This window comes from Sinocyclocheilus anshuiensis, unplaced genomic scaffold, assembly GCF_001515605.1.
Source record: "Sinocyclocheilus anshuiensis isolate Anshui unplaced genomic scaffold, SAMN03320099.WGS_v1.1 scaffold88, whole genome shotgun sequence".
Lineage (NCBI taxonomy): Eukaryota > Metazoa > Chordata > Actinopteri > Cypriniformes > Cyprinidae > Sinocyclocheilus > Sinocyclocheilus anshuiensis.
In genome coordinates, this window is record NW_015555728.1 from 1153597 (window position 1) to 1165377 (window position 11781).

Consider the following 11781-nt stretch of genomic DNA (forward strand, 5'->3'; position numbering starts at 1 on the left):
TCTGCCCTGCCCACCACAACACTTCAAGCTGGGTCCACAATCATCACAATATGCTGAGATAGCAGCTATTCTCATAACCCTGCAGATAGCATCAACTCATAACATCAGAGAACTGCTCATCTGCACAGACTCCAACTATGCCAGACTTGGCTTCACATGCCATCTTTCAGGCTGGAAGCAAAATGGTTTCAAGACAGCAAACAGCAAACCAGTTAAACACCAACACCTGTTCCAGGCATGCGACGACATCACAAGTGAACATGATATGATCGTCTACTGGAAGAAAGTGAAAGGCCACTCGAAGCAACCTGGTCCAGACAAGGACCTCAACGACCAAACGGATGCCCTAGCCAAAGCAGGTACACTACACGGCGAGTTATGGTCTCCACCAACCCACCCACCCACCAGTGGTGTAGTTCTAAAGAAAAAAGTGGTTTATTATTACCCAGTAATATTACCCTATTACCCCCCCCAAATAAAGTTTCATTTATATAGTCATTTATTAATATTAATGCAGTGCACTCTAAGACAGATAGTAGTCTACTGCATGACTTCCAGGTTGTCCCAGGTCTGTTGACCACATTACAGTTCTATATATAATTTCAAGTTGCTTTGGAATTGTATTCATTGTGAAAAATGTTTTACAGATAAATCTGAATTTAATGTTTTATTTTATGCAACTGGGTAGAAAATAACTTGGATATGAATTCATGAAATAAATATTTCCAGATAATATTTTCTTAAATTTGCTTTGGCTTTAGCACAGTGGAAATTTAAAAGACAATAATTTAATAAAAAATAATTTATATTTATACATTTTTCTCAAACAGCATAATTTATACATGTAAAACATATAGCTAATGTTATAATTTAGGAAGGGAATCATCTCCTGCAAGAGGATTTTCCAGCGTGTAGCGTGAAAAACAAAAGTTTTATACAAATAGGCCTATATGGATAACATAAATTACATATAGCCTACATAAAGCGTGCAAAGAGAGCTCCCTAAAAACCTGTCATTCGTCTTAGCTGATTGCGATCTCACAAAGTTCTGTTATAATCAATGAAGCTGTACACTGCACAATGAATCTCTTATTTACATCATGTTACACTTTGTTTGTTATGAGACTCCCGAGCATGCAGCGTTGAACAAAACTGTGGTGTTTTGAGTGGATTCTAACTGAACCCTTTAAACCCGAGACCCCCACGAAAACCTCTTCAACGAGTGCCAAGTAGTCCCTCTAAAACGGAGTGTACCACGGGCGGGACGCCCCCCTCCTCTGCGAAAAATTACTAATCATATTTTTCAAACCATTGCCTTGATCAACTAAAAATGTATATCATTTGAAAGCTTAAGAGTTTGAACTTTATGTATGTGCATGTAGCCAATTTGAAGTAGTGCTGAGATATTTGCTGATAAATAAAAAAATAAAATTCATAATTTGCTAAATGTTTTTTGTGCTATGTACTCCAATATGTCAAAAACATCATACAGCTCAGATAGTCATGTGTCACATCAGTAGCGCGAGAGGGCGCTTATGGCGTCTGTATAGAGACGCTAACAAGCTAGAAATTAAATGTAGCATTTATATACATTAAAAAACAAGCTTTATATCATTTTTATGATTTTTAATGAAATATGAATGTTGAATAATAAAAACTGTCTGCTTATTCTATTCATCAGTGTTTGAACCATTACAGAAAAAATATACATTTTCCATATTTCATTTCTGTGTTAAAAAATGGACGCAAAAGTACAGTTGGCCAACAGCGAATTCACTTGACCACACAATATTTAATCATATGACAAATGTACATGTTTTTGTTCCTCTTGCAGCTATGATGAGAACTTGTTGCTCTGGGATGGGAGGAACATGAAGCAGCCCTTGAGTGAGACTGCAGTGGGTGGAGGTGTGTGGAGACTCAAGTGGCACCCCAGTCAAGAGCACCTGCTGCTAGCAGCATGCATGCATAATGATTTCCACATTCTCCACTGCCAGAAAGCTATGGGTAAGAATTACACTTACTGATGTGCCCCTTTGTTTGTAAATTACAAAATGTATACTACTGGTCAAAAGTTTGGGGTCAGTGTTTTTGTTTTTGTTTTTTATTCAGCAAGCATGCATTAAATTGATCAAAAGAAACAGATATACATGTTATTTCTATTTCAAATTGTTTTTTTTTTGTTTTTTTTTACAAAACTGTATCATGGTTTGCACAAAAATATTAACCAGCACAACTGTTTTCATCATTATTAATAATAAGAAATGTTCCCTGAGCATATTAGAATGGTTTCTGAAGGATCAGGTGACACTGGAATAATGGCTGCTGATAAAATGTGCTAAAATAGAAAACGGTTCTTTTAAACTGTAATAATATTTAATAATATTACTGTTTTTACTGTATTTTTTATCAAATAAATGCAGCCTTGGTGAGCATAAGACACTTCTATCAAACATATTAAGAATCATATTGACCCCTAACTTTTGAACATTCTTGATTTTGAATTCTACTCTTTATGCTTTTTTTTTTCTCCCTAATATTCATGTTTGTAGAGGGACAAGATGCACCATGCCCAGTTCTGGCCTCCTATATTCTACACAACTCCTTAGCATATGGAGCAGACTGGTCCAGACTCCCCCTAAGCAACTCCACACCCTCCTCTCCTCAAGAACCTCCCCAAACCAGCGTTAGGCTCACAGAGTCTGGAGGCCATCTCAGGATCCAGTATGAATCGCCCACCGGCAGCTTTGACACCTCTCTGGAGGATGACTCGGGGCGGTACATACCCGACCAGTGTTCTTTACCAGAAAAAAGTTCAATTCCAGACCCCTTCACCAGCCCTGCTAAAGACTCCCAGTCTCTGTCCTGCCTGATGGCTACCTGCTCCTTCTACGACCACATGATGCACGTGTGGAGATGGGACTGGAGCCCAGAGGAACAACAGAAGCCGTCTGAACCCACCCCCTCTTCCTGAGCACAGTCGATATGATGGGCTTTAAAAAGCTTTTAAGTTGAGGTTATTTGGACCTGCACATTTCGATGCATTGTGTTGCTGTAACATCTACAGTATTGCTTAGCAGTCAGTATATGCAATTTTGAGATACTCTATCTTTATTTCAACTGAATGTCAATTTCTGACTATATATTTTAGCTAGAAAATGTAATGGACCTTTTCTAGTTTTACATTGAGAACCAGACAAAGACCTTTTATAACAAATAAACCATAACTCTATTAATAAATACAAGTGTCTACATTTATTTCTTTTGTAAAATTGTTTCTCTAAGGTTGGGGTTTCAAAAAATTTTTTAAATACCCCCAAATATGATTATACCTTTGCAAGAGACCCCCATTTTAAAATTTAAGAGGCATCTATATGGTTTCTACTTGCATTATAAAAAAATATTATTATTATATATCTAAAATATTATTTGGACAATATTTAGTTTCTATTTAGGTACACAGTCTTTTTCTTTTCCTAATCACCGTAGTACTGTTTTATTAATTTACTCTATTTAATCAAACGTTTGTTAAAAAAAAAAAAGTCTAATTTTATATTTTTACGTTTTTTATTATGATATCTATCATCTTTTATGATCTAATGTATAATAATATTTTTTTACAGCATGTCTAAAATATTATTTGGAACATATTCAGTTTCTTGCAAGTTGCATAGTTATGTTTTCTTTTCCTAATCATAGTGCTGACCATAACTCTATTAATAAATACAAGTGTCTACATTTATTTATTTTGTAAAATTGTGTTTCTCTAAGGTTGGGGTTTCAAAAATTTTTTTAAATACCCCCAAATATGATTATACCTTTGCAAGAGACCCCCATTTTAAAATTTAAGAGGCATCTATATGGTTTCTACTTGCATTATAAAAAAATATTATTATTATATATCTAAAATATTATTTGGACAATATTTAGTTTCTATTTAGGTACACAGTCTTTTTCTTTTCCTAATCACCGTAGTACTGTTTTATTAATTTACTCTATTTAATCAAACGTTTGTTAAAAAAAAAAAAGTCTAATTTTATATTTTTACGTTTTTTATTATGATATCTATCATCTTTTATGATCTAATGTATAATAATATTTTTTTACAGCATGTCTAAAATATTATTTGGAACATACTCAGTTTCTTGCAAGTTGCATAGTTATGTTTTCTTTTCCTAATCATAGTGCTGTTATAGTACTATATTTATTTATTTTATTTACTTCTTTATTTGAATCCATTTATTTAATCAAAAGTTTGTTTATTCATCTATTTTTTGTTTCTTTACTCATCTAATTGTCATTTTTATTGAAATCTTATTTTTACATTTTTCTGTAAACATTTCCTTTGACCCCAACCCGTTTGAAAGCCCCTGCTTTGTGAAATTATGCACTGGCAATATATCAGTTTTGCTACGGGTTGGACAATTTTCGTTCCAGTAGTTTTTAAGAATTTCCAGATGAAGAGCTAAATATGAAATGGTTTTAATTTTTCATGACTTCTGTTCATTGAAAAGTTTAAGAAAACATCACACACTTGTTTACAGTCCATCAGCAAATCACTGAAACACAAAGTCCATTTAACGAACAAAGTTCCTGGGATGCATCTTGAACAGCTTCCCCTCTTGTGTTTTCTCTAATCCATATTTCTCAAGATTCTCCTCATTGAAAACCCCTTCCTCAATGTCTCTCTCGATCTGTGGGGCCACCACTTGATTAAAGAGCATCTCTGGAGTCATGGGCTGCTCTGTCCCTGATGGGGTCTTGTATGACACATACGGTTTCAGGTTAAATCCTTCCAGATTGGGCACCACAAACTCTGGTATCATGGCCTGTACAGGTATGAACTTTCTGCTGGAGGTGAGGACTCCAGTGGGTCTGGCGCCTCTGCTCTTGTAGAATGTCCTGGGCCCGCGCTTGCTCGTGAACTCAGCCATTCTGTCAGCTCCTCTCACGAGCCCCCGCACCAGAGCTGAGAGCACCCCCATTTTACAGTGATTTAACTGCAGCAACAACCTGTTCAGAAATCATTTTATTTGAATTATGTTTAGAACAATTTCATAACATTACTTAGGCAAATTAATTCTATTTTTAACAATGTTACACTATATATTACATTGTTTGAATGAGATATAAACTGAATACAGTTTTACAGTAGTAACAAAAATTGTAGTATTTCTGTTATTTGGGCATTAACTGGTTGCAACAGTATGTTAAGAAGGAGTTACAGCAGGTGAACTGATGCTCCATGTGCAGTTGTAGGTTGGCAGTAAGCATGAACATTGTAAATATTAATACATATTAACTGTCATCATTAATAAATTATGTACCGAGAATGACAACAAAATTAACATCTTGACATCTTTTTAAAGGTCGTCTTACTACGTCTTACTTTTTAGAAACACTGGCTCAAAATGAAAAATGAAAGCTATTACACTTACAGTTGTGCTGTCAAAACAGTTCGCGATAAAATAATGAAAACTTTGCTGGCCACGAATAAAGTATAATGTAATGAAATATAATGTAGAAATCAATAAAAAGACACACACTAACCTTGGACAGTGTGCTACTGAGCTTTCAAGAAGATCACTGTAGTCCCACGTTAAGCGTGATAAAGAAATCCACTGTGATTGGCCAGATCAGCATGGAGAGAGCCAGTAGGAGCAGCGAATACTGATTAGCGGCTTTGCGCTCGTCCTCGACAGTGTTGCCATGTCCGATTGTTATAAGTTTCTTTGTGCTTGTTTTTCTTATATATTACTGAGTCGCAAGTTGCATAGTTTTTAAAATTATGAAACAAATATATATTAAAATTATTGGAATTAAAATATATGTATAATTATTAAAAAGACATTAATTTGCAAAAAGTTGCAGTTTATCATAATATATAGGCTTATGATAGAGTACATCTCTGATCAGTGAAATTAAGCAATTCTCCCTCCTCCATAATCCAAATCCCCAACGTAAGAAACTGGGCTCGTTTAGTCTTATTTTGGGCCTGTTTAATCGGACTGTGTGGATTGTTTTCTTGAAGGATCTGGCTAATCGGTGGGGGACTGACATCGTGAATGGAATCCTTGGGAGACTTTAAAGTGCACTGAGAGTGACAAAAACTGATTGAAAACGCCGTTCCGAAGGTATTTTCCATTTATTTATTGACATCATTTGCATGTATGATCTTCGCGTCATACAACCACATAATGTTTTTACAATCTTGTGATTACAGTGATTAACAGTGTATTTGATTACAAGTGCGTGTTTACAGCCTCGGCTTGTGTGTAAACAACAGAACTGTGTTTACCTCTGACCCAGAGCCACAGCCCTCCTGCAGCCCGGCCTAAAGCAATCAAATTCTTATTTCCAATGTTTTTTCCATTCTGTGCAACACACTTGAAGTTGAAGTTTTAGCGTCACCTTCGTCCTGCTTTGAGCGTTTGACTTTTCCCCCCTAGCAGAGGGTCTCATGAATCACATACAGGGTGTCAGATTGCAAAGAGGGACGACAGGCAGTGTCAGATGATTCCCTGATTCAGGTTGTTACAGACACAATCATTGTCATTTTCATTTGTAGTGTTGTAAACAAAAAAAACAACAAAAAAAATGAAGAAATATTAGAGGTGAAATACAGTACTATTTGATGGTAATGGTGTCAACAGGCCATTATGACTATGTGCTGGGAGATTCAAATTGCAAATATTTTCCCATCACATTTGTTGCTATGAAACATGCTGTGGAATGGCATTTCCTATGCTATGGAAAGTGCGCTGCTGTTGTATGAAGTTTTAACTCATATTTAGTAGAAATAGGTATTATGCTATTTTAATGTTATAATTAACAGTGGGTCTCGAGGGTTAAGCATGTACATAGAAATTGCTTCATGCCTCTTTAATAGGCGTAAGGCATTGTATATTTGAAGAACATTGTGAGTTATAAAATAAGCATGATGTAGATAATTCGATTTTTAATTTGTCAAATGTGTGGATTTCTACTTTTTCCTTACTGTAAGATATGGAAGAAAAAGATGATGCGCGCAATATATATCCGGTAAGACATATTAAAGAAAATTTTTGTTTTTGATTTTAAACAACTGGCTAACACCCAGTGAATGTGAGTGTTTGTGAATGAATAAATACATATATAAAGCCAGGCTATTTACTATTAATCATCTTTCCTGCTAAAAGGATCTGCAGTACACTTCTTGAAGAGACAACCCCATAAGAGTAAACTGGACTTTGTCCAAAAGTATCTGTCTTGTAATTTACACAGTGAAACAATCATTGACCAGGTCTGTGTTCAGAGAAGCTCCCCATTTCCTAGATCAACCTCACCTGAGATTGAAAAAGTAACCGTTATGTTAGCGGATTTGGTCCTATTGGGCTAAATTCACATTGTGGTTGCTCAGGCTCTCTTTTCCTGTGCGGTGTGGTTTATAATGATGATTTTGTTGTGTTTTTGGGTATTCTAGCTAGTGCTGCCATCTGGGAGTGAGATCAAGGCTCGCATGCAGCACTTCATAGAGGATCAGTTACAGAGCACCATGGTATATGACAATTCCACCTATGTTTTAGTGACTCAGTGGTCCGAATTGTTTGTCTTACAGACCAGCTTTATTAATGTCTTTATTGTCATTTCATAATGCAGTGGGCTGGTGTGCTGATTGGAGCTGCTGTTGCAATTTCATTTATCAGTATTGTTACCTTTTTTCTGCACAGAAGATATAAGTCTGGTGAGTGTGACATTGTTGATGATTTAATGATTTTGTAAATGATTTTCCACAAGTGCTTCTTTAATAAACATAATATGTGAAATATGAAGTTTTAAGATTTTGAGTTTTTCATCAATTGTTTTTCCTTTGATTTTCCAGGAGAAGAGCAAGCTGAAGGTCCTAAATATCGATTCAGAAAAAGAGACAAAGTTATGTTTTATGGCAGGAAGATAATGAGGTACCAGAACTTGTTACTTTAGATGGAAAATAGGCTACCTTGTTACTTGTGTTACTGTCAACAAAACTATGGTTAATACGATGGTCATGAGATGATTTTTGCAGTGTTGTTATTTGTGGCCATTCAGGTGCAGACCTTGTCCTCACCAGCCAACTCAGGTCCAGTATCTCAAAAGCGAACCAGAAAAAGAACAAAAGTTCTATCAATAGCTCGCAAGTATGTGGAAAGTCACAAACCAAGAAAAATCACACATTTAAAAGCAAATCCATTACCATCTAAACTTCCTATCCATCTCTTGATCAGAATCCTGCGTATCCGAAGGGAACCACCAACACTTCAGCCGAAAGAGCCTCCACCTTCACTCTTGGAAGCAGATCTGACTGAATTTGACATGCAGAACTCTCACCTGCCCTCTGAGGTCCTGTATATGCTGACAAATGTGAGGTTGGTACCTTGTCCTGCCATCCTACAAGAGATATTGATTCTTTTCCATAATAAACAGTTCATAGAATTCAAGCTCCAGTCATCTGGCAGTGCTGTTCAGCAGCTAATGTGTTGTGATCTGTGTGTTTCTCAGGATACTGGGTCATTTTGAGAAGCCTCTGTTCCTGGAACTGTTTCGACATATGGTGTTTGTGCAGCTGCAGCAAGGGGAAGGATTATTCCGCCCAGGTGACATTGATGACAGCATCTTTGTGGTGCAGGATGGGCATCTTGATCTGTGCATCCATGAGAATGTAAGAGCCAAACAATATACCTGTTTTTAATCTATCTTACTGAAAATGGGTTGTTTTCTGTCTTTTATATAGATTTATGACTAAATGTATTTTTGTTTCTCTGGCTCAGGATGGGTCTGAGGTTGTGGTGAAGCATGTTTTTCCTGGAGACAGTGTTCACAGTCTTCTCAGCATCCTTGATGTCATCACTGTAAAACCCATCTGGCCTAATTTTTGTCCACTCTGATATGCAAATGCCTGTAATGCCTGTTTTCATGCTCACAGAGTTTTAAAAGATGTCTCATATTTGAACCCCTTATTCTGCAGGGATATCCAGCTCCCTATAAAACTGTCTCAGCCAGGGCAGCAGCCCCAACTACTGTTCTCCGCCTCCCTGCACAGGCTTTCCAGTCCGTCTTTGAGAAATACCCAGAGACCCTAGTCCGAGTTATTCAGGTATAACCTAAAACCTAAAATACACTAACGTCTGAAGGAGCCGGTAAGATTTTTAAAAACTTTTTGTCTCTTAGGTTCACAAAAGTTGCAATTAAAAATTATATTTTAATATGTTTTCAAATGTACTTTATTCATATGATGGCAAAGCTAAATGTTCAGCATCAACTTGATTCCGAAATCATTCTAATATGCTGATTTTGTGCTCAGGTAACATTTCTTATTATTATCAATGTTGATTTTTGTGGAAACTATGACATTTATTTCAGGATTCTTTGATGAATACAGTGTTCAAAAGAATAGCATTTATTTGAATTTATTTTTTCTAAAAAAACAAATATGAGACAGTCAAATCAGCTTTTATAAATATCTGTTTTGTTTTTCTTATGATGGGATACAGCTTTTTTCTTCCTTTTTTTTTAGATCATCATGGTGCGTCTTCAGAGAGTTACCTTTCTTGTCCTTCACAACTATCTGGGCCTGACCACAGAACTTTTCAATAAGGTTAGATGTTTATAAATCATGCTCTACAGTATTACAGTATTTATTACAGTACATATGTTGAATAGACCATTACTATCATATCATGTAGGAAAGTCAAGCTGTTCCACTAGTCTCAGTGGCCAGTGTTGTAGGAGAGGCCAGTCCAGGCAAAGGACTGCGCAGACACTCACAGACAACTGAAGAAATGACTGAAAAATTCCCACAGAGGTCAACGGACCATTACAGTGACACAAGTCGGATGTACAGAGGAGAGGGTATGTTTGTGTATGTAGTTGAATACAAATATTTGCTGAGAATCATTTACATTTAAGGCAGATTTTTGATTTGTATGATTTTGTTCAAACTTCCCTAATATCCTAATTTAAAAAAAAAAGATTACTAAGAGTTATAAAGCAGACTTTATGTCTTACTTGCTATTTTGTTTTTTAAGATGGTGGGAATCATCATACAGAAAGTCCAACTGCTTTATTCAGGAAGTCTCGCTCACTGTCAACACCTTTTGACGGCACCCATGGTAGTGCTTCTCCATGCACCTTTTGCAAAATACCCAGTACTGATTTGGACACTGTACATAATGCTTTTCTACATTCATAATGAACATTTTTGAGTGTGGTAATGTGTGCTTATCTTACAGCAGGGTCTCCTGACTACAATATGGCCTTTGATAGAGCAAGCATTACAAAAGAGGAAGCCCCTACAAGTCCTATTGTCATTCATAAGGTACCTTGGCGTAATTTTATAACAGAAAAAGCCATAAACTGTCCTTCTTTTTCCTCACATTTGTTTATATTCTGTATATCTCACATGTGCCTTTGTCTCTTGTCTTGTCTTGTCCAGTCTATTCGAAAGAAGTCGGTGACAATGCAACATTCTCCTTCAGCTGTGTTTCACTACTCAGACGACGGGGGGGCAATCCAGCCACATCCACCATTGTAAAGTTAATGCCATTTTCCAAGCTGCCAAGAGGGACTTCCTTAAAATTATTCAGCTTCAGGTCAGGCCACATTAATTATATTGTTCTAATGAAGTAATAAGTTAAATGTAATTATAATGTTTGGAACATTGCGTATTATGTATTATTTATGTAATATAAAAATGTAACTGTGCTTCAGGACCCCAGTCTTCTGGAAGATAGGGTGACTCTGAGACAAGTTAAGGCAGGTTCTGTTGTTGCAAGCGAGGGAGACCAGGTAGAAAGTTACCTATCACTTTGACTCCCCTTCATTTTTCAGTAATAGTGTAATTATCAATTACAAATCACACGTGAATCCATTTCTACTTTGTGTCTGTGACAGGATGTGAGCGTGCAGTTTGTCATCTCAGGAACTCTCCATGTGTACCAGAGACTGATTGACAGAGAAGAAGAAACGTGTCTTTTTGTGGCTCACCCTGGAGAGATGGTGGGCCACCTGGCCGTTCTCACAGGAGAGCCTCTCATCTTTTCTGTGCGTGCCCACCGTGACTGCTGCTTCCTGCCTATCTCCAAAACACACTTCTATGAGTAAGTGATGTGCACCAAATTTCACTTAAGGCAACTGAAAATTCTAGCAGAAATTCTCCCCACCAGATGTAAGGACAAATCCAAACAAATCCAAACAAAATCCGAGATGATTATGCAGAAAAATTCATCATTTGATGAGAAAAATTCATCATTTGATGCTTTCTAGTATTTAGATAATAAGTAGCAACCTAATCTGATATAACTGATTTCATATCAGAACACTGCTTAACATTTCAACTGTGTATCTTGTCCACTAGGATAATGCGGGCTGAGCTTCGAATGGTGTTAAATGTAGCTCACACTGTGGTACGGAGGGTCTCCTCCTTTGTCCGACAGATTGACTTTGCCCTGGACTGGATGGCACTGGAGGCCGGACGGGCTGTCTATAGGTAAGCACACTTTGCCCGTGTAATCTCTCAGATCCAGATCTGTGTGTCCCAGGTCGCTGCTCTGCAATGATGTAACTTGAGAGTGTATGTAATACATATTTCAAGTAATACTTCCTTTTTTCTCTTTTGTCTTTTTCAGACAAGGTGATAAGCCAGATAGCACTTTCATTGTTCTGAGTGGCCGTCTTCGCTCTGTCATCATGAAGAATGATGGGAAAAAAGAGCTCGCTGGAGAGTATGGGCGGGGAGATCTCATTGGTGTGGTGAGTGGAGAGATG

At 36.9% G+C, this 11781-nt stretch overlaps 2 protein-coding genes and 1 pseudogene across 5 annotated transcripts in view; 2 read left to right on the forward strand and 1 right to left on the reverse strand.

Annotated features, from left to right (window-relative positions):
* The window catches only part of LOC107672791 (diphthine methyltransferase-like), a 10197-nt gene extending 6971 nt beyond the window's left edge, over positions 1-3226 (forward strand). The window contains 2 exon segments of the mRNA XM_016466156.1: positions 1835-2007; positions 2553-3226. Of these exon segments, the coding sequence (XP_016321642.1) occupies positions 1835-2007; positions 2553-2974 (595 nt within the window). The 3' untranslated portion in view covers positions 2975-3226.
* A 1216-nt stretch (positions 3227-4442) lies between these two features.
* LOC107672724 (39S ribosomal protein L41, mitochondrial) lies at positions 4443-5670 on the reverse strand. 4 transcript variants are annotated; one of them, XM_016466023.1, is made up of 2 exons: positions 5237-5300; positions 4443-5013 (listed from the first exon to the last, which is right to left on the reverse strand). In XM_016466023.1, the coding sequence occupies exons 1-2, from the start codon at positions 5278-5280 to the stop codon at positions 4578-4580; spliced, it is 480 nt and encodes a 159-aa protein (XP_016321509.1). In that variant the 5' UTR covers positions 5281-5300; the 3' UTR covers positions 4443-4577. The 4 variants fall into 4 exon arrangements, with proteins under 4 accessions (XP_016321509.1, XP_016321512.1, XP_016321511.1 ...); XM_016466026.1 differs by lacking the exon at positions 5237-5300 and adding an exon at positions 5439-5534 and having other exon boundaries at positions 4446-5013; XM_016466025.1 differs by lacking the exon at positions 5237-5300 and adding an exon at positions 5390-5534 and having other exon boundaries at positions 4447-5013.
* Positions 5671-7348: 1678 nt separating this feature from the next.
* LOC107672708 (patatin-like phospholipase domain-containing protein 7) overlaps positions 7349-11781 on the forward strand; it is a 10959-nt pseudogene continuing 6526 nt past the window's right edge.